The 23315-nt window shown below is 47.0% G+C and overlaps 1 protein-coding gene across 4 annotated transcripts in view; it reads left to right on the forward strand.

Moving 5' to 3' along the window:
- LOC146187715 (DNA excision repair protein ERCC-6-like) overlaps nt 1-22277 on the forward strand; it is a 374514-nt gene extending 352237 nt beyond the window's left edge. For 3 of the 4 annotated variants that reach the window (XM_084603509.1, XM_084603511.1, XM_084603510.1), the window contains 3 exons: nt 878-1000; nt 18529-18730; nt 20067-22277. In XM_084603509.1, the coding sequence (XP_084459635.1) occupies nt 878-1000; nt 18529-18730; nt 20067-20517 (776 nt within the window). In that variant the 3' untranslated portion in view covers nt 20518-22277. The remainder of the gene's footprint in view (nt 1-877; nt 1001-18528; nt 18731-20066) is intronic. The other variant, XR_014707405.1, reaches the window with a different exon arrangement.
- The last annotated feature ends 1038 nt before the right edge of the window (nt 22278-23315 follow it).

Below are 23315 nucleotides of genomic sequence, written 5' to 3' on the forward strand. Positions count from 1 at the left end.
AATTTTATTTCAATGCCTGTAAGAATCATGTCAACTGCTTCAAATATTTGTTTTTTTTACTGGATGGAATGAGCTAGAGAGTGACGCTGTTTCAATACCTTCTGTAAACCTGTTTTGCATTGTGCCCTTACTGTAACTATGTTTCTGTTTGCCTTTCAGTCAGTTGTATGCTTGTCAGAGCGTGTTCATGTTGGCGATCAATAAGGCGTATCATATTGTAGTGCACCCTCCTAAAATCCCATACAGGGGCGCAGTATTCATAAATGCAAAGTACAAGCGTGTTTGGGCTTTCTACAGAGTATGCTGAAGCATGGTGCATATAGTACTTGGAAGTGTGTCAATATATTCAAAATTGTCAACAGTTTGCAAATAGTAGTGTTTTTTATTTGTTCAATCAAGACTTTTCCCTGGGCTAGTTGGTTTATGGCTGAGTGACGAAAGAACAGCGTGAAAAAAAATGTGGACAAAGGACGGGCACTGTATTTTCTATTCAGTTTGCCCTGAACTTCAGGTATTTGGCTTTATTGGGACCTCCTGAAGTCTCAGAAATTGCCAAGTGTCCGGTTCATCTGAACTCGTGGCCACACATTGTGCCCGAGACAGGAAGAGCAGACTGGGCACAAGTTGAGGATATATCCCAACTGCATGAGCTGCACGAGGGACAGGTGTGATTGGGAAGTGCCCAAATGGCATTTTGAAAAAGGAATAAACTTGCACAAAAAGAAGGAGACGTGACGACAGGACAGAGCACTCTGTCGTCATGTCTCTTTCTTCTGCTTTTTGCGCAAGTCTACTAATGTGAACCAACTCGGCCAGAAGAAAGTATTTATTGAGAGAGGAGTGTGATGATTGGTTCAAAGCAGTGTTTTTCTTCCAGTGGTGGAAGGCGAGTGCATTGGCTACGTGGTGAAGCAGACCACCTACCAGCCAGGGGGCACACTGCCCGAGCAGAGCCAGAAGCAGGACGACTACGTCCTGCACAAGCTCTTCAAGAAATCAGGTGCATTATTCCCCTCACTTGGATGCCAGTAATATGCGGGGCTAGTTGGCTCGTGTAAGTGCAACCAAGATGACACCACGCAACCTGCCCTTCTTGTCTTTGTTGCACTTATACTAGTTTGAGATAATTTGTGAAGTAAACAAGATGGATTGTTTTGAGGTATGCGAAGGCATTTGCACATAATAGTTCTCACTACTCTGAAAAGGTGGCCTGTCAAGAGGTAGGGTTGTAAATTTTTTGCCTGCCACATTCTTGCACTGGACAGGCGGGCAAGATTAACACAACCATGTATGGTGGTGCATCATCCCAGGATGTCCTTACCTTGTGAAATGAATTAGCAAAGTGTTGAATACAATTGGTACAGGTTCATGGTAAGAGCAGAAAAGCCACTTTACCAAACTGTTTTCACCTTGGTGAAATATTTTGAAGGGCAAACTGTGCAAGGGAGAGACAACTGAAAGTAATGGAAAAAGTGGCCAACCTATCAACAAATGGACTACCAAGGGGAGCCTCAGTTTTCCAACAAGTGAACTTTGTCTGGGATCATCACTGGTGGGGGTTTACTTCCCAATGAAAAAACGTAGGTCAGGGAGTGGTGTGTATTTCTGAGCCCGCCTGAAAAAGAAAATAAAAAGGGACAAACTGCATTGCGGGTTGGATGAGCACCTAAAGCAAGTTGGGTGCTGACACGCCTTTCTTCAAAAGGTCCTGATAAAGAATACACCTGCAGGGGTTCTCAAAAGCTTTGGAGGGGAGGAAGACAAAGGAAAAGGATAATAACAGATCAAATGAACCACACTAGCCACGCCCTGAAGAAGACTGTTCAAGAGGGAACCAAAGCAGGAACAGACTACAATTAAAGCTATATTGGATTGTTTTGCCGACTAGTTATGGCGCAGAGGGAATTCAGTCAAACCCGGTTATATCGAACCCGGATATATCGAATTTTGGTTATATCGAACTCACGGAAAATCCCATGCAAAAGTATAGGAAAGCCACGTCATATATCGAACTCCGTACCATGCACTGGAAAGTGTGCCTTCCTCAAAGACGATCGCGTCACCCATGACCGTTTGCCGCGTGACGTTTTCAAGCCACGCGCGGAAGGAATGAAAGGGGACAGTTCGGCTAGGGCAGCGCCCCCGCCCATTCCCCAGAGGCGCGCATATCTGCGGTTATCGTTTCCCGCGCGCCAGCACCTGACATTTGCAAGCCAGGTGCGTGAACGAACCAGAGAGAACCGGTGGGAAGGAGAGGGAAAAAACGCAATAGAGCAAAGCGCAAGGGTGTACCCATTTTTTTGCCGAGCTGTCTCCTTCCTCTTTCCCGGCCTTCGTTCGCAGTAGCACACGCTACGCATGCGCCAAGCCAGCTCAGCCTGTTTTCAGACAGAACGTTGGACGCTTTCTCCAGCGTGTGTTGCGAACCTTCTGCGCTCGGCGGCAGATCTATCTTATTTTATTTTTTTTATTTATTTTTTCTTTTTTTTTAGAGTCGTCTATTCTTATCGTTGTGCTGTACGTGCGGCGTAGCGTAAGATATAGCGTTACGAAGCGATTCTTTTTTTTTTTTTTTTTTTTTTGCGGGAGTCGTTTATCCTTGCATGTATGAATTAACGAAAGCACGTGGTCAGCTGCAATCATGACACCGGCTTTTAGCATTTTCTGCTTCAAACAGCATTTGCAGCTACTGTACCACGCTTTCCAATGATTTTGTGGCAGTAGACTACGCCCGCCCCAAGCGCGGCGTGATAAATTGAACCAGGCTTGTGCAATCAAGCCATCATGGGCAGTCTGCCAAGCTTGCTCCCCGCCGCAGGAGCTATCAAAAGATAAACACCCACGACGTTATCGCTGCCCAGCATCTTGGCACGCTGCCAAGAAATGAGCTGTGGATGAGACCACCGAAACGGAGTGCGACATGCAAGCCAAAACGCTGGCGTTTTCTGCCGCAGCGATACAGAAACCTTGTTTTGAGCTGCCGCGGTGGCTCAGACGGCAGAGGGACGCAGTTCCAACTAGTTGGAAATTTTTTCCTCTGTCGCTGCTGCTTGTCGCTGAGATCGCTTAATCGCTTGCATGTGAGCGAGCTGGCCTTAACGCTTTTTTTTTTTTTTTTTTTTTTTAAATTCTCGAGTGTGAAAGTGGAGGGTGGGTTCATTACGCGAGTGAGTTGATTACGTGGCAAATACGGTATCGTTTTTTCGCATCATAAGTGCCGTCCCAAGCTGATTTCTGTATATCGAACTATTTCGCGATCTCCTTTGAGTTCGATATATCCGGGTTCAGATTCTAAAGTTTCTTTCGAGATATTTATCCCTGCTGGTTCCAATGCTCTAAATTAATGGATTAGTTATGCCTGCCTATATTTCCTGTGCCTGGAAAATTTTAAGCTTGACTGGTGAATAAGTAATATAATTCAGAAGGGTAGATACTTGGGCTTGTTGGTACATGACCGAAGGGAACAAAATGTAGCGCACCAAGACAAGGACAGAGAAAGAAGACACACACAGCGCTAACTTCCAACTAATGTTTATTCAAGGAAGAAAGCATGGTTTTATACCACCGCGTATCACATGCGCCAAAAGAACATGCGCTAGCAAGTCGTATCGGCCAGATACGCAATCTCCTTTGGCAACAACGCGACAGAAGGGTTACTTATACAATCATCTTTCAAAAGAGTAATCCATTCAGCTTCAACTATTTCACGCGTTAACCGGTGTTTGTGCACTTTTAAAACCATACTTTTTTTGAGGAGAGGAATACAATTGCAAACACGGCAATGAGCCGACAAACATTTACCACACCTGTTACTGACATCCCGGCCATGCTCACGAAGCCTATCATTGAGGCATCTGACCAATATATTGCTTGCCACAGGATAGAAGTATCTGATAGACTACATTTTGAATGCAATTAGCAAATTTTTCTTTATGTTTCTTTGTGCAGCCTTCTGACGACGTTTTAGTGCATAGCTGACTCAACTTATTCGGAGCCGAAAAAGCCACTCTAACTCCCGATCGCTCCGCAACTTTTTTGAGATTATGGGACAGCCTATGAATGTAAGGGATGACGGCAATTTTTTCTTTCTTACACGGGGCCTGTTGACTGGCATCCGCCTTTTTCTGGCATACTTTCTTCATAACGCCTTCAGCCACGGCCACAAGAAGATGGGAAGGGTACCCGGCGCATTCTAGACGCTTACACTGTTGTGAAAAACTGTCATGCATGAGGTGCGGGCAAGATTTCTTCAGAGAATTAACAAATGAAAGGCGAGCAATGGAACGTTTCACAAGTTTAGAGTGCGATGAATTGAAAGGTAACAATGGTTTTTCGCCACGAGGTTTGAACATCCAGCACGTCCGATCATGATGAAGTATGAAGTTAATATCTAGGAATTGAATACCACCTGTTTCAGGTAATTCAAATGTTAATTCTAGAGGTTTGAAATGGTTACGAAACAGCGCGAGGACATTAAAAGCATCATCCATGAAGGAACCGTCATTTCTGTTAAGGGGGGACACGGCTCTTTGGCACCGAAAATCGGCCTGAAAATCGGATTTTCAATTTTTTCATTTTCGTATTCCTCGCACCATTCCGCATCTGCACGCAAATTTTCATCCTTATACCCCGCTTATTTATGAAGTTATAGCGATTAAAAAATGCAGTACCACACCCACTGCCCTTTAAATTGTGGACAAACGACACCCAATTTCGATCGCCCGGCGCATGAGAACTACGCGCTCCACCGCGGCGATTTTGGTCTCGTTCGAAAGCGCGCGCTTTCGGCTTATTTTTTCTTTCGGAAAGCAACCCTGTGCGCTCCGCCTTCCCCATAAAAAACAAGCAAAAAGATAGCATGCAGCGCGCGCTACTATTGGCCGGTTAAGGCACGTGATCAAAATGGCGTCGTTTGGTTGGTTCCGGCAAGCTAGCCCTGAAGTGCGGACTCCCAGTGACGCCATTTTGTCTTTCTGCCGACCACGCTAGTGCAACGCGAGAGTCATGCCAGGCGCGAAGAAGTACCGCTCTTTGCACAAGTTCGGGCGAAAGCAACCAAAGAAACGCGTTAAGAATGCGACTTCGTTGCATACTGTGCAAGAAGCAAGTGCCAGTGCTGCGGGATTGTGTGACGATCACGTTGCGGGCGACGACGCTTCTCCGATTCCGCTGGACAATGGCGCCGTTCTTCGTGCCGACTGCAGTCGTGTACGTATTGATACCGCGCCTGTCACTAACAGCGACATAACTCAAGTGAGTGCCCGTGAGCAAGCTACGCTTGATAGACTGGTATCGACGCCGGCGACGGCACGAAAGACCGCGCTGTTCGCCGATGCAAGTGGTGCGTCCGCAGAGTCAGATGCGGACGGAACAGCCTCCTATGCGGTAATTGACCTCAGCATTGTGAATATCCTTCTGGATGCCGTGCGGTGCAAAACGTGTCGTGGATGCGTGCGTTTAATTACCAGCGACCGGAGCTATGGCCTCGCCGTAAAACTGATCGTGCTGTGCGACAACTGCGGTGAGATTGCGGCCGAGTGGAACTCGCGGAGGGTTGACGGCGAGAAAAGGTGCAATCCTTTTGAGCTGAATATTCTGGCTAGTCGAGCAATGCTGTCGACCGGTAACGGCCAGACAGCAATGAACGATATCTTTTCGGCGATGGGGTTGTCGCGGCGCGGGATGCACAACAAGACGTTTCAACGGCATCTGAAGAACACACTGCAACCCGCTGCTACCCGAGCCGCCACGACCGTTATGGCACAAGCCGCGCAGGCAGTGGCGAAGGTCTACGATGACTTGTGTTTTGGGCATAGGGGGAACATTGCCGTGTGCTACGACGGCACATGGATGACGCGCGGACACTCATCACATATAGGCGTCGGTGCCGTGGTGGAACTCTTCACTGGTTACGTGCTTGATTATGTGGTGTTGTCAAACTTTTGTCTGGGCTGCGAAATTGGTCCCAAGCCAAACACTGACGGCTACGAACTTTGGAAATCACGCCACCAGTGCCAAAAAAACACCAACTCCAAGGCTGGTCAAATGGAAGTAGAGGCTGGCAAAATTCTGTTTGAAAGATCTCTGCAGCGCCACAACATGCGCTACACAACCATGCTATGCGATGGGGACAGTCGCACGTTCAGTGCTCTTAAAGATGCTGCAATCTATGGCTACATTGAAATAGTCAAAGAGGACTGCATAAATCACGTGCACAAGCGTATGGGAGCAGCTTTGCGCAACCTCTTGCAGAGACACAAGGGTGCAGGGAAGCAAAGTCTTGGCGGCAGAGGAAGGCTGACAGCTGATCTAGTTGACAAGCTGGCAATATATTATGGCCGAGCGCTTCGATCAAATGTAGGTGATGTGGATGCCATGCAGCGAGCTGTGATGGCGACATATTACCACATCACATCTACTGATGACTGCCCCAAACACAGTTTGTGTCCTACCGGTGAGAAGTCATGGTGCCGCCACAACGCTGCAAAGGCAAAAGAGGAGCCTGCACCAAAGCACAATTACAGTCTGCCAAGAGATGTGGCTGATGCTCTTTTGCCTGTTTATAGTCGTTTATCAGAGAAGAGCCTGCTGCAGAGGTGCATTCGGGGGAAGACCCAGAACTCGAACGAAAGCTTCCACTCGGTCATCTGGACCTTGATCCACAAAGAGCGGCACTCATCACTGTTTGCTGTGGAAGCAGCCACAGCAGAAGCTGTGCTGCGCTTCAATGCCGGCTGCAAGCATACAGCAGCAGCAATTCTGCAAGAATGCAGTACAAATGTGACAGCAACTGGGTCCAGGAGAGCTGAAGAAAAGGACTTGCACCGTAGCGTACGTTCTGCAAAGAAGCGGGCGGCTTCGCTTGGCGTTGCTAAAACAGAAAAAAGAAAACACCGCGACAGCATGCACCCCGACTATGCTCCTGGTGCATTTTAATAGCATGAGGTCTTTGGGGTTGCCCTTCCTGATTAAATGCCGTGAGGCTTGAGTGCTTCCGACAATCCCCCAATTTTGGTAGTGTTGCATTTTTTAAAGATCAATATCTCTGGTCCTGTTCTTGCTATTGCTTTAAAAATTTTTTTTCTAGAAAGGGAATCCTGCGAGTCTCATGAAACCAAGGTAAATGCAGTGACGACAAAAGAAAATTTGCTGAGAAGGTTATGTTGTCTTCGGTACCCAAATGGAATTTTCCTTTCAAGCGTTTCCTATTGCGTAACTTTGGCTCAAATTGGCCTATTTAATTTTCGCTTCAGATCACTTTCCACCTGTTTCTGATCTTGTTGACATATCAATCATTGACATAATTTACACCTACATGCTGTGAAGTGTTTTTCCTCGTTTTCTCAAAACTGCAATTTTGAGGGTGCTGCAATTTTGGAGGAGAGATATCTCTTAGTCTATTTGTGCTATAGCTCTCATTCTTGTCTTGTTAGAAAGAGAAAACCTTCGACAGTGCCGTAGGACAAAAATATGTACAGTTATTATGCGGCAACATTTACAGAATTAATTATCAATCTTAGGTGCCAACCTGGGCTTTTATTCATAAAAGTTTGACTTATTGTAACTTTGGTTCAAATTCTTCTACCACGTTAATTCATGACTAGCGGCACTCTATGATCCTTCTAGATCACTCTGGCAGGGCTATTCTCCTCATGCCATAAAGTGTTTAGTAATTAACTCACCTCCAAATGAAGAACATGAATTAGGGATTATTTTGAAAGCTATTTCATCTACAAGAAAACTAATCAGATATTTGAAATCAGCATGCAAAAGTACATTAATGGTGCAAGTTTCAGTCAGATCCACCCATAAATAAGGAAAAAAGTTTTAAGAGGGGTGTCCCCCCTTAAGTACAATGAGGTAGTCGTCAACGTACCTAAAAATCCTAATAACATTGGTATCAGTTACTGCATCAGCAAAAGACCTGTCCAGCCGGGCTAAAAATAAATCGCATAGGATGGGGGCTATACACGACCCGATGCAGATGCCTTGTTTCTGAAGGTATGGTTTTCCATCCAAAATTATGAAAGTCGAAGTCAGGTAAAATCTTAATAGTTCTAAAAATCCATTCACTGATATACCACAAGCATTTTGAAAGGCAATCGGCCCATACTGATCAATGCTATCTTCAATACAAGAAAGCAGAGCATCATGCGGAATGGAATAGTACAAGTCTTTTATATCAACAGAGAAAGCAAAAACGCCTTGATCTGCATGTGAATTAACAAAATCTAACACCTGCTCACTCCAGTATTTCCTGCCAAGAAAACCCTATGGCCAGTCACTTGGACTGCCAGAAGATCAAATCAGTCGATATTGTCGACCATAAACCCTGACTGCTCATTGGAGGGTCAAATTCTAAAGTTAAAGCTCAGCTACTTTGGTCATCTGATGAGAAGAGAGGAGTCGCTGGAGAAAGCTTTGATGTTGGGAAAGTTTGAGGGTTGCCGGAGAAGGGGTAGGCAGCGAACGCGATGGTTAGATGGCATCCTCGAGGCATTGCAGATGAAGCTATGTGATGTTAAGAAGATACAGTTGAATCCCGCTATAACGAAATTCACGGTGCACGAAAAAAAATTCGTTCTCGCGGAACTTTGTTATCGCAAAAATTTGACGTGAAACGCAGAAAGAATTGCCCAAGCAGCAGCAAAGGCGTTTAATGCCAAAAATCTGTAAGCTTGGTTTGCTTACGCTTCACGGCGAGCAACGCCGTCACGCGATTTTCGCACTCGGTCAGCAAACCCATTGCAACATCGTCGTCTCGGACAGCAACGAAATTCCTGATGACATCAAAAGCGTCCATCACCTGTACGGCGGTTGCCGCAGCCGGCGCTTCCTGTACGTCGTCGTCTTCTTCATCGGAAGAGTCCTTATCATTCCGGGCAGCTTTTATGATCTGCTCATCACTCACATCTTCGTGAACAACAACACAAGCGTCAGCGCCGATGTATTCGTCGAGCTCGAGATTAGGCGGCACGGTTCCTATTTCTCCCAGCGTTTTCCAGGCGGCCGCGATCCCCGGAGCCGGTGACGCCTCTTCGTCGTCGTCTGTAACGCCTGGTGTTAGGCCAGCAGAGTGTACGGGTCGACCTTCGGCAAATCCGGCGTGCCTGAAACAGTTCACAATTACTGAGCGCCCCAGTGTGCTCCAGGCAGCAGACATAATCTGCAGTGCCACGTACAAGTCCACCTTCGTGTCTCGGCCGGTTTCAGTGTTAAAAAGCAGCCGCTGAATTAACCTCCCGCGGTAAGCGCGCTTCAGGCTAAGAATCGCGCCCTGATCGAGAGGCTGTAAGACAGACGTGCAATTGGGAGGGAAAAACCTCAGCTCCGTGTTAGTGAGCTTGACTTCGTCGGAGTGATGCGCTGAACAATTGTCCAAAAGCAAGCAAACTTTACGGCCCTGCCGCTTCATGTCGCGGTCGAATGCCATCATCCACTCGGTGAAAATAGCGCGGGTCATCCATGACTTGTTGTTCGCCTTGTACTGCACAGGTAGGCTACGAGTTCCCTTAAAACAGCGCGGCTTGGCACTTTTGCCTATGACTAACGGCGGACGCTTGTCCGAGCCATCCATGTTTGTGCAAAGCAGCACTGTGATGCGTTTTTTGCTGTGTTTGCCGCCGTGACAGCGCTGCTCCTTGAAGTCGAGTGTCCTAGCCGGCAACATCTCGTAGAATAGCCCGGTCTCGTCGGCGTTGTAAATGTCTGCAGGCGCGAAGTTGCTTAAAATTCCGGCCATGTTACTCGCCTTCCAAGCAGCTGCTCCGTCCACGTCTGCTGACATTGACTCGCCGCACAACACTTTTCCAACGATGTTATGGCGGGCCTTGAAACGGTTTAGCCAGCCAATGCTGGCTTTAAAATCATCAATGCCAAGTAGGCATGCATAGTTCAAGGCTTTCTGCTGGACGATGCTTCCGGACAGGGGGACGTTGCTGGCTCGTGCTTCCACAAACCACGCATGCACTGCTTTGTCCAACTCTTCATGGAGGGGCCGCGTCACCTTTTTGTGCTTCGAGGATGTGCCTGAAGCAAGTGCCATTCTCACGCTGTCCTTATTGCCTAGAATCGTTGACAGCGAACTTGCAGGAATTCCGAAGTCTTCAGCAATTGCCGCTTTCTTCCTTCCGCTTTCTGCTTGGGCGATTATTTGAGCTTTTTGCTCAAGGGAAAGAGTTTTGCGTTTTTTCACTTGCGTTGCCATCGTGTCCTGCGGATGAAAACTCGTCGTTGTCGAAGAGAAAGGCAGCGAGTGAACAACGCGACCACGACACAAAGCCAAAATGGCGGAACTGCAATCACGTGATTTCATGCTTAATGTGGCTTTGGATTTGACTTGGACTTCTCGCCAATAAAACTAGTTTCGATTTTGAACGCGAAAATTTCGTTGAAGCGGAAACGCTCTGCAAAAATGGTTCGTTGTGCAGAGAAATTTAGGCCATTAATTCTTATAGGATACTCGCGGGGAATAAAAAATTATTCGTTGTCGCGGAAATTTCGTTGTGGCGGTATTCGTTGTGGCGGGATTCAACTGTAGTGAGAGACCGGAAAGCGTGGCGTGACATGGTCCATAGGGTCACGAAATCTTGGAAAGCAAACTAGCGCACTTCAAAACAAAGACACAGGAAGAGAACGACAACACAGCACTATTATCGTGAACAGAAAGCAGTTTTAGTTTTTCTTGTAACCACAGGGCCACAGATTTTTGCCATGTGCCATTCTCAGATACAATAGCATGGAATGGTACATCAGTTTTATGGGTCTTTTCACTGAAGAAAACCTGAAGGAACTCCTTTTTACAATCTGTAATCTTTTTGAGAACAGACCCAGGGTCCAATTTCTTGCATAGTTTCTTTGCTTCAGCTTTAAGTTTTGACATATTAAGTTTTGGATGACAGTTGAAAGCGGAGGACACAGCTTCACATGCTTTTTTCATGAAAAAGAGCTGACGGCAGTACAGCAAACCCCCCTTCTTTGTCTGCGGGAAGAAGACACAACGAATGCTGCTCAAGATAGGACTTAACTCGATTTACAGGAAGTCTAGAAGGCTGCAACTTACATCGTTGTAAGATGTCTACACCTGCGGAAACACAGTGGTCGGACTCTTGTTCGGGAAGGATCCTAGAAATCTGGTGTACGAACGTGAGCCGCTCCACTGAAGGCGGTTTTGGATCCAGGGCGAACTTAGGTCCCAGCGACAAAACAGATTTCACATGCTCAGGTAGAGCCAATCCTTGAGATGCGTGGATGATGCACTGAGGTTTAGGAGCCTTGTTCCTATGCTGTCTTCTGAGGTGGTCCAGTTGTCGCTGCCAAATGAATTCCGTAGTCTGGCTGACAAGCCGCTGGCACTATCGAAGCTTCTTCCCTGCTGTGGATGGACTTGACCTTTGGTAAACAAGAAGGTGGAGGTATTCCCTGTAGAGGCAAGCTAGCCGAAACGACTCAGCCTTCAGAATCTTGCAAACTCTGATGTCATGACCTTGCAATGGGATGAACCCACCGAAGAGCCACCTCACGTCATCCGGAAGCACTTTGTTTTGACAGCAAAACGAGAGTGTCCGCGCACGACTGGTGGCCACAGCAATGATAGCTACGGTAGTCGAAATATCCACAGAACACGTAAAAGGGACCGTTGTACTAGAAATGTAATTCAGAAGGGTAGATACCATGCTTTCTTCCTTGAGTAAACATTAGTTGGAAGTTAGCGCTGTGTGTGTCTTCTTTCTCTGTCCTTGTCTTGGTGCGCTACATTTTGTTCCCTTCGATCAAGTAATATAACTTTCTCCGAACTTAGGGTCTTTCTGATTGAAATGCTGGGAAACTGCTTTCAAGAGGTTTTCGCCTGTGTCTGTCCGTTCATTGGTTGCCCTGTCTCTCCGATGTACTGTTTATGACAGAAGGAGCATTCCAGAAGGTAGACAACGTTAGAAGATGTGCAATTAAAGCCTGATTTTACCCGAAAAGTGAAATCGTTTGCATTACTTTTAACCGTGGTGTCCATTTGTATACGACTGCACGTCTCACGTCTAGGTCGAAAGCAAGGATGTGGTTGTGTTCGATGCGTGTTGTCAAGTTTATACAGTCGAACCTCGTTAAAATGAACACGGATACAGCGAATTATCGGATATAACGAAGTAAAAGCAAAGTTTGGTTGGCTGTGCTTTACTTCTATGGGAGTTCTATCTGTATAACGAAATGAAAAATTGAAAATTTGACACTAAATCGGTTATAACGAAGCATACTTCGTATTCACACAACTCAAAATCCGCAAGGAAGCAAATTTTCAAAACGCTAAATTTCAGTTTTATCAATCGCCTCCACCTAAAATGTGTTTGAATCACCCGCGCTTTCGCACGCCACGCCATCTAGGGACCGCAAGTGAATCTAGCATCAACGGCTGCCTGGCATGTGACCTGCACGTGATCGAACCACCGCCCGCGTGCCCCTGCCCCTACTTTTTGCCGACCCGCGCGTGTGCTCACTTTCCTCGAGGTCGTGCCGTCGTCTTGCAGCATGGCGGCGCCGAAAGCCAAAGCAGTTTCTCTTGAAACAAAGATAAAAATATTCAGGGCGGTCGACAGCGGGCGCAAGAAGAAAGAGATTGCCGCAGACTTCGGCGTTGCGCCTAGCACTCTGTCAACCATACTGAGCGCAAGGCAGAAGATAGAAAACGTGCACTCTGCAGGCGCCGTGAAGAACGACAGGAAGCGCGTCAGGTATTGTCACCACCAGTATGTTGACCGCTCGGACAGGTTTGTTCGCATCCAAGTTATTTGCATGCTCTTTGAAAGTTAATGCAGTGCTCCTCGTAGCAGCAGGTGCTTTTGGCTTGTCCATTTGTTCATAGATTGGCCACGTTTTCCATTGTGTTGCTTACTTTCACTTTCGAGTCAGCCGTCCTCCTGTGGTTCTGCTCTGTCTTTCACACTGGTTGCTCTTCAGTGACTGCATTGTTATTGTCATCACTAGTGCTACTGCAGTCGAGCCCGCTTATAACGAACCTGAGCGTCGCGCAGAATTCGTTCGTTGTATCCAGAAGTTTGTGATATGTGGGCTGCCCACAAAAAGAAGGTCGACATCAATGAAAAAAACATTTATTCAAGAAAAAAGTCAGTGATTTTTGTCTGCCTCTTAAGGGGGGACGCGACCTTTGAAAACTGAAAAATTGCAAACCAGTCGATTTTTGGAAGATTATATATTCCGGTAGTATGTCTTATACACGAGTTTACAAAGGGGTGAAGGGTGCTGCCATATTGGAGAGCTGGGCTGCTATCGTAGCACAGGAAAGTTGATGACTTCCCCACTTAACAGCTCAGTCAAGCCGGTTTCTCCAAGGGTTGTAAAATGGTCTATAAACTACCCTTTCTGTAATTATCAATGCCCAATTTGCCGTAGAAATACTCAAAATTAATTATATAACAAACGGCGGCAGCCACAGAGCAGCAAGCAAGCGCCGAAAATTCCCAAACTTCGCGCGCGCGCCATTCCTCTTCCGCCGAACTGAGCGCCGCCAGCTTGGTTTCATTTTGTTTGTGAATTCTTGCGCTTCTGCCACCCTCGGCGGTGGCGACGGCGGCACGGTACAGAGGTACAGTCGACATTAGAAATAAAACAGAGAGCCATCGGACGATTAGCGCTAGGTGCCCACGGCAAAACTACAAATGGGGCGGTACAAGAAGATATGGGCTGGGCATCTTTCGAAGTACGGGAAGCTCAGAGTAAAATATTATATGAGGAACGCCTGATGAAATTGGACAGTAACAGATGGGCAGCTAAAGTATTTAAATACCTCTACTTAAAAAGCGTTGACTCTCAATGGAGGAAAAGAACTACAGTCGAACCCCGCTACAACGAACGTCGCTTCAACGAAATTTTCGCTTCAACGAAATATTTCCAATTCCCCGTCAGCTTGCTATACAAAGTAATGGAACAAATTTCTCATCACAACGAATCATTTTTGGGGCGCGTTTCCGCTTCAACGAAATTTTTGCTATGCGAAGCTCGATTTAAAAATATATCTTACAATAAAACAAGCATATCGTCGCCCATCTATGTACTTCCATAGGCCCACGCTGCTTTGTTTCGCTAAACATTCGCTGGACCCAACTAATCCACTCACTGAAACGCACATGATCACCGCCATAGCTTGGTGTTGATGACAATCGGGCTGGCTGCCTTGCGACAAGGCGCGGGGGCAAGCTCCCGTTTTCTTCCAATCCAGAGCCGCAACCAATCCGTTGCGAAAGGACGCAGCAGCCTGGCAACAGCAGCGCGTTTGCCCTAGTTTTTTTCACTCGTGCTTGTGCTGCTAGTGCGCTGTAATGAATGCGAGCATGGCGACTTCATCTAGAAAGCGGAAGTTCCTCTCGCTTGAAGAGAAGGCACGGATTATCAGCGCGGCATCCAGCGGCAGGAAAAAGGGAGATGTTGCAGCGGACTTCGGCATCTCACAGAGCACGCTGTCAACGATCTTGAAGTCGAAAGACGCGATAGCGCAAGCTCTTTCTTCGGGGACATCCGCGAAGCGGAAAAAGCTGACGCAAGCGGCTCACGAGGACCTTGAGAAGGCTCTCTACACGTGGTTCCTCGACGTGCGCGCAAAGAAGATGCCGGTCAGCGGAAACATGCTGCAGCAAAAGGCGCTTGGCTATGCCTGTATGCTGGGCATCAATGATTTCAAAGCCAGCTCAGGGTGGCTGACCCGTTTTAAGGCCAGGCATGAAATCGTCGCAACTGTTCACCGAGTGCGAAAGTCGCGCCACTGCACTCGTGGCAAAAAAAAAGAAGCAGAAGAAGCTGACCGACTTCTTTGGAAATAAATGATGTTTTGGCACTATGTGGTTCAACCTCACAGTGTTTTTGGGCTGTTTTCGCCTCAACGAAATTTCGCTTTAACGAAATTTTTCGCGCGCCCCGTCAGTTTCGTTGTAGCGAGGTTCAACTGTAGGAAACTAACTAGTAAGTATGCTAGTAACAAGGACGGAGAAATAAAGAGCATTAAGCAACAGGTGAAAAACACAGAAGGTAAAAATTGGATAAATTCGATGGAAAAGAAACAGAGTGTGGAATTATACCGAAAGTGGAAAATGCAGATCAGGAAGGAAGATTTCTTTGATAATTCAAGAGGCAGTGCCCTATTTTTTGAAGCTAGATCAGGGTGCCTTACAACATGCTGCTACAAAAAGAAATTTAGCCATGAAGATGACACGTGCAGTATGTGGTAAATCCAAAGAAATAATTAACAATTAAAGAATGTGATGGTATCCATCCAGAAGTCGATACAGGCGCACTAACTGTTCCTGAAGCTCTGGGGTTTAGAGATACCAGTGGCAGGGTGAATAAACCGGTGGTGGAAGCTAGCAAAAAACGACTGGAAGATTGGTGGCTTAAACAAGGTCAATGTACAACTGGTCGCGCAACTTGGAAGAAAACACGTGCAGCTGCCTACTGCCAGCGGCATCAACTCGATGACGAGGGCTCCTGCGAACTGTGAGGCAAATTACTAGCGCACAGAAAATAAGATCTGCCAGAACTCCAAGGAACTAGAAAGTAAACATAATATTCGAGCTCAGGAATGAATGCAGTTTTTGTTTCTTGCGTAAGAAAAAACGTGTCACATTTTTAGTATTATTTTAACTTGTTTCTAACGGCCTCTCTCGGCCACTTATTATCCGCTGCGTAGTTGCCTAAAGCTCAGATATGGCTCAGACCAAAGCTTTTTTTCATCCGCGGAATGGGTGCGTCGTCAGCCCCGGTTCAACGTTCATCGTTGCGTGCTGCGTACAGAGTTGGTTATCTGTAACAAACAGTCAGTATTTCATTCTGCTGGTTGTGGTAGAGCTTTACAGCAAGGCAAAGACTGTGTGTGCTCGATGAGAAACTGATTGCCGCTGCATGTGCGCATTTCCGGACGATGGACAATGCTGCATCACAGCTCGGCGGCTTGGCTCGGGCTCGGCCTCCCAGGCACGTCGCAAAAGTGGTGGCTTGTTTTACGGATACACGTCTGCATGAGCGGCGTATCGCTGCATGTTTTAATTGAGTGGTGAAGGTGAGATTTTATTGCCCCCAAAACGCGTGTCGCATTGCTCAAAGCCTTCCGGTCCACTCCCTTTGCTGCGTGTTTTGCTTACTGCGTCGTATTACCTGAACGTGCTTTAGCTGTTATTACAGTGATGTTCCTATTGTCAATGGGATCTTTCTCATGAACATGTCAAATGCTTAAGTTGTAAATTTGTAACCTCACATTGACTCCTGTCAGTGACAAATGAAGAGCGAGTAAAATATGGGAATCATGAACAGGGCGAGATTTATTGGAGCGAAGCTATATCGTAGATATTTTCACTTCTCAGACGCATTAAATTCTAAATACTAGCAATCCCAATTTGAATTGCTTACCTAAGCTCTTACAGGTTGGCGTTCTAGCGCTAGCGTTATTCCATTCGTTTGTTTTTGTTGTTCTTTGACGCTGATATGTACTTTGTTTGTTAGCAAGATCTTTTACCCGTAATCTCACCGCGTCTCGTTTGGAGACCTACGCTCAGGAAATTTTGTTGTCACGAGGATTTCATGAAGACCGTGACGAATGAGCGGTGGTCGCTCTCCTACACTTAAAGATTTCATTGTCGTGAAGCGTCTATGTAAGTAATCGTGAATTAATAAAGCCTGGCTTTCTATGCAGCACAGCTTCACTCATTTATGCCCTTAGTGAAATGCCTCAAGCCATGTGGTTCTATCCATGTGCTTGCCGAATTCACTTGAAGGCCCTTGTTCACAAACGTGCCCGAAGAAATAAGCCCCAGAATGCGTTTACATGACGCGCGACGAAAGACTAGGCTAACGACGGCGGAGGCAGAACGATACTATGATAATGTGGTTAAAGATGCCGTAACATTTCAGTTAACGTAAAACTTGACAGTAGATATCCATGTCAAGTAAATTTGGCTGAACAGTTACGGTGTCCATTTTTCTGCCTTATCCGAGCATCGTTCTGCCTCCGTCGTTGTTGGCCTTGTTTTTCGTTCATAAGTAAAAAGACAAATTCCCCGCCAAAAGTACGTCCCTGTGACGTCACAAGCAACGTCACGTGTTTGTTTTGCCTCACAGTTCGCAGGGGGCGCTGGGAAACTAAAGCCTCGCTCAGAGTCGACACGCAGGCTTCTATGGGAGTTACGCTACCATTTGTTCTTCTACCATGGCTTAAAAGCAGAGAAGTGACATAATTGTTAGTAATGTAGAAACAAACATTTAATAAATAGAATAATGGTATAGTTAACCAGTATAAAACAATAATTAAGATATATGGAGAAAAACGAGCATGATAGCTACTGCTACCACCCCCTTTCAAAGGGGACGCTCTTATATTCCATCCATCCATCCATCCGGTCGAGGCATGGCTTGCCTCCGATTAGAAGCCTCGCGGCGGCTTTCAAGTTTCCCGCGCTCGAATTCAAGGCTGCGATTGGGCAAAGCGCGCGCTCCGCGAGAACACGGGAAATGGAGCGACTGCTATTGGCTGCTGCGCCCACTGACGTGTCTGTCTCCGCCGGCTACCTCCCCGCGTCGTTTGCTCCGGCTCTGCTGTCGTTGTTGGCTGTCTTGGTGCTTCGTTAATCGTGCATTCTGTTCCTCTGAACGGTTTTGAGCAACATGTTAAACGTTGCGTGGTCGCTCACAATGCCTCGAGATGAAACACGCGTTCAGTGCAGGCTTAACTAAGTTTTTTTTTTTTTTTTTTCGTTTCGCCGTTTTATTTGCCGTGTCGCCACTCCTCCGCTGATGCCGCGAAAGATAACCCGGGAAGTCGCTTGCCGCATTTGGGCCGCTCCTCGTTCCTCCGGCGAGATTCTGCAAGCTGCGGGAAGCAGCTTGCTGCATCTGCGCCACCCCTCGTGCCTCGGGCGAAATGCCGCGGGGGAATCGGGAATGCCGATTGTCGCGGCTTGCAGAGCACAGGTCGACGGATCTCAGCATGTGGAAAGTGGTCTGCGGCACCAAGGCATTCGCTGTAGCCGATCGGCTAGTCGCACAGATGTTCGTTGTAGCCGAGACAGAGCGCCATAGCCGTAATGTATATTTTGACGGTCGCACCGGACTTGTTTGTTATAAGCGAGCGTTCTTGTTAAGTGGGGCCGTTATAAGTGGGCTCGACTGTATCATCAACCAAATGCATCGTCATATTATCATCGCTCAGAAGGGCAGAAAGTTGGCCAGGTTGGTTGGCTGGTCAAGCTTGAAAGGAAATGCAGACGGCACACAGAAAGCAACATGGACGTTTGCTTGTGTCGAATAAACTTCAGTTGCGAATTAGCTTCCTTTTACGCTTTACCAGCCATGCATTCTCATTGCCATTGTTATCATTACCATTCATGGATTACCATGTGGTTTGCATGCTCAGCTGGGGATTAGAGGAGTAGTGGTTAGATGCCCCACGCATGGACCAAGGGCGGCTTTGCTTGAGCAGTGCTGCTCCCTCAGTTGTGTCACAAAGTTGAGGCAGCTGGGTTTGCTTCACCCACACAGGAGTGCACTCAGCCATGCGTCATGACCGGATCCTAGACTCGGCGGAGGCGGACTACTCCCTGGTGGAGGGCGAGGCTGAGCGCGTTGCCCGCGAGGCCATCCGCCGGTTGCGCGAGTCACGGAGGCAGTGCCTCTCTGCCCGCTCGGGGGTGCCCACCTGGACAGGGACCCACGGTGCTTCGGGCGCTCCACCGGGGGCCAGGTATGTGTCCACTCCTTCACAAGGAAAAAGAATGGGAAACCATGGAGGACCCAAAGTGTGGGTGACATCTTTTTTGTATGCGTCAATTTCACTCTACGGAGCTTGCCCGAACCAAGTACATATTGTAGTTCAAGTTATTAAAAAAATTCTAATTGCTGAAGTTCGATTTAACAAGCCTTCAGTGTATAGGAAGGCGGGAAGGGGGAGGGGGGGTTGAATTGGCCATCGAATAATTTAGGTGTTTCTCCTGCTCCCTCGAAGTCTGAATTAAAGAGGCTTTACTAGCAGTCATGTTATTTTCAGTTTGAGAGATTTTTATTGACTTCATTTTTGTCAATGATTTTGCATGGCCACAGTGCAGGTTGCATACTGTTATGCAAGTGGTATGCTTGTCAATTTCTTTATCAGTGATGCGAAGCCAGTGTAGCTTGTTTAATTTATTTACGAAGGTCGTACACTGTTTTGGAAAAAATAAGGACAGATATTTGGCTATATCTATCTTGTGAAATTTTATTCCATGCTGTGCAGTTATTTGAAGGCTCTTGGCAGTGTTATTTGCAAATCCTCTGGTAGAAATGCAGTCTTTACGAAGGGGAAAGAAAGCGCGAGTGTCTGGTGGCAGCTCCTGCTTGGTGCCAACTGATTGATACCACTCACAAATGAGCAACCAATGGGTCTTGTGATGCAGCACTGCATCCTGTAGTGCAAAATTAGGGTGGGGATCCGCACAACAGTCGGCTCACACCATTAGCCTCTTTAGAGCTACTGCCTCCTTTACTAGGGGTCCACTTTCTGTGTGACCGCACATCATTATACTGATATTCTTTGTGCATATCAGGGCATTGAGAGCATTTTTCTTTTTTTCCCATTTGATGAATATGTTTCTGTGCTGTACATATTGTGCTTCATCCCATGGTTGGTGATTGGCATGTATTTTTTTTTTTCCTTTTTTTTTTTATGTGGATATTTTTAAGGTTCTCATATTGTTCTTCATTATGTGGTAATTGGTTGTTCTTTACGATGAGCTGTCATTTCAAGAATTTTTTTCCTTCTACACGTTGCTTGCTGTGCTGGATTTTGAGTTTGCGTCGTCATCGAAAGTATCTCCTTGTCATCTGATTAGAACCGGATGTCCGGTTCTAATGTTTCTACCCATCAGATTATCAGGGAGATGGTGACACTTTTGACACAAGCTCAAAATGCGGACTGTGTTTCTATTATACTGCATTACCTTGACAGCTCTGCAAATCCTTCTTCATGGTGTGCATGTTTTTGGGTTGTTCCCCTCAAGAGCTGTTAGGATGTAAATACGCAAAGTGCTTGTTTTCTTTGCCAGACCTCGTTTTGGCCAGAAGAAAGCCACAGGGCCAGCTGTGTTGCCATCTCCAGCGCCCAAGCCCCTCTTCAAAGAACCCAATCCATTCACCCAAGAGGCACCAGCGCAGTCCAGCGCGGGTCCTGCATCATCGAGCGAACTCCTTTCCTGCATCCGGGCACGCAAGCCTTTGAGCGAAGAAGCTCTCGAGTCCGCTCCACTGGGCTTCCTGGACCACCCTGGGGGGCAGGGCGAATGGGACGAGCTCCTGGCGGACCTGCAGACCTTTGTGGCGTTTGGTGCCAGTGTGGATGGCCAGGCGACCACAGGCGAAGTGTTGGCCGCCTTCAAGAACAAGGTCCACACGGGGGCAAAGGTCCCCGTGTTCAAGGCTCTGCTGAGCAAGATTTGCGAGTTTTACAGACTCCAAGACGGCCAGGGAGTGTGGAAGCTCAGGCCCGAGTTCAGATAGGGGTGGTCTCTATCCATTCAAGAACAAAGTGAACATTCTTCTCAAAGGAGCTGTTCATGGGGCACTTATTTTCCTTGCACTTGCTACCAGCACTGTCCTCTGAGGAGCACCTTGAATTGTACGCAGCTGTAATTGATGTGCTGTCCCATAGCAAAAGGATTGCAGGGATCAGTTGCTTCATTCAGTAATACTGTCAGCTGTTGGAGGGTTCTAAGAGGTGGAAAAAATATTTAATAATGATGCATCAAGAATAGAAGAGCAGGCAGATATTTATGACAATACAGCGAAGCGCTCAAAATCACAAAGGACAAGGAGGGAACAGGACAATAGCGCACTTTCAACAAATGTTTATTGCGGTTGCGGAGCATATATATATACACTTCAGAATCACAAAGAAAGAAGGAAAAACATCTGCACGTGCCGCCTAAGCTAAGAAATCCAGCTCAGTTTTTGATAGAGCCACCGACGGTTTGCTGACGCAATCATCCCCTGAACGTGCTATCTGCGATGCTTCCACAATCTCCCTAGTTAGGCTGGTATGGTGGCGATACAAAGCAATAGTTTTGTGGAACAAAGGCTGGCAAGGTGTCTCGCTGTCACACTTTTTGCAATGGGCAGCTAGCTGTCCGTCTATGGCAATATTGCGGACCTTTTTAGAGTGCTCTTGCAGCCGAACGTTCAGACATCTTCCAGTTTGGCCGATGTAGTGTCTACCACACGAAAGCGGGATCTTATACACAACATCCTTCTGGCAAGATACCAAGGGATCCCTATGTTTGACATTGCATGCTGGTTTTTGCGTTCGTGTGGGACAACTTAACCTACAAAGGCTCATCAGCTTCTTTGGTGCCGAAAACTAAACTTTTACTCCGGATCGCTGCCCAACTTTCTTCAGATTGTGCGAAAAACCATGCACGTACGGAATGACACCTACCTTCTCTTTATCCTGTCTTTCTTTTCTATTTCCTGCTGTCTGCACGTTACGCAAGCTCGCCTCTGATTTCCGTTTCCGATTCAGGGCCTCTGCTACAGAAACTATCACGTGCCTGGGGTAACCTGCCGCCTCCAAACGAGCCACCTGTGAGCTAAGACTCTCATCAACGGTGTGATGGCATGACTTTCTAATAGCACTCGACAAGAAGGAGAGCACGATATTCCTCTTTACCAGCTTGGAATGCGACGAACTATACGGTAGGGGAGGCTTGTTGGCCCTTGGCTCATACACCCAACACGCGTGATCTTTAAAAAAAAATCGTAAATCCAAAAACCTAATGCTGTTCTGCTCAGGCAATTCGGTGGTGAATGTGAGTGGTTTAAAACATGCATGAAAAGATGCTAAAATCCGCGAGACAATAGGGTCTCCGAGAGCAATAAACTCTTCCGAATGACTGCTGTCAAACGGGTCAATGAAAACAGAAGTATCCAACAAAATTAAAAAATCATCAACATAACGAAACACTTTTAAAATCTTAAGATCATCAAGCCGCTCAAAAAGAGCCTTGTCACAACGAGCCAAAAATAATTCACTTAAAATCGGTGCGATACAAGAACCGATGCAAACACCCTGCTTTTGCAGGTAAATGCTTTTGTCAAAGGTAACAAAAGCAGACGTCAGGTAACAAGATAAAAGCTCTAAAAAACCACTCGCACTTACACCACAGTCGTTCTGAAAGTCTACCGCGCCGTACTCGTCAATTACTGCCTCGACGCAGGACAACAGACCATCGCGTGGCAATGAATAAAACAAATCCACTGAGAAAGCTGTTAGAGAGTTGTTGTCGCATGACCTAAGGTAATCTATTAATACAGCAGAGTCCCTCGCCGCAAACGGGTCGTCCACGTCGAGCCTTTTAAGACTCACTTGCAAGATGTCAGCAACACACTTCTGCCACGTACAGAATTGGACACGATCACGCGAAAAGGGCATTCCACTTTATGAGTCTTAGCTGAGAAAAACATTTGAAGAGAGTCATAATCGCTGCTCTCAATCTTCTTAACGACGCTTAACAGGTTGAGCTGTTCGCACAGCTTCTTAGCACGCGACTTCACTCTTCTCAAAGAAACATTCCGGTGTGGCTTAAATACAGATAGCACTGCTTCCGACGCTTTACTACAGAACAGCTCTTGCCTGAGCACAGCAAATCCGCCTTCCTTGTCAGCAGGCAGAACACAGAGACCAAGTTCCTTGAGAGACGTAGCCGCGTGCTCCAGCCGCATGTCAGGTCGCTCCTGTCTGCACCTTGCAACCACCTTCAACCCTTGGGATACACAGGTTGCACTCTCGTCCAACGTCGCCCTCCTTGCCACTTCCCGGACACTGGTGAGAAGTCCTGCGGCGTCTTGCCTCGGTGGTACGGCGAACTTGGGGCCGAGCGCCTGAGTCCTGGAGACATCATCCGGGACGTTGACGTCCCCTAACGTGTGAATGCCAAAGATGTGAATCTCAAAGAAACGCGTTTTGATTCTGTAGGTGAAGCGGAAGGCAGCGACTTTTTGTGTCGATGTTGCGTACTGAATGCACGTCTAGATAGATTTGATCAAGAAAGGGGCAGTTTAGTGTCTCGTGTGGAGGATTTAGAAAATGAAGTACGTTTGCTAAGGACGGAAAATCAGAAACTGCTTGGACAGCTTATATCCCTGTCACACGGCCGACTCGGAACTACCTTGAACTTCCTTGGTCTAAAGGAGCGCAAGGGAGTCGCAGGGAGTTTCGCCTCAAAGGAGTTGTCCCCGTGTCACACGGCTTGCAACGAGCTTCTCAGAGCAGCCAACAGGGGGCCATTAGGCGCTGTTTATTT

Source organism: Amblyomma maculatum, chromosome 5 (genome assembly GCF_055883805.1).
Source record: "Amblyomma maculatum isolate TAMU_Amacu chromosome 5, ASM5588380v1, whole genome shotgun sequence".
NCBI lineage: Eukaryota > Metazoa > Arthropoda > Arachnida > Ixodida > Ixodidae > Amblyomma > Amblyomma maculatum.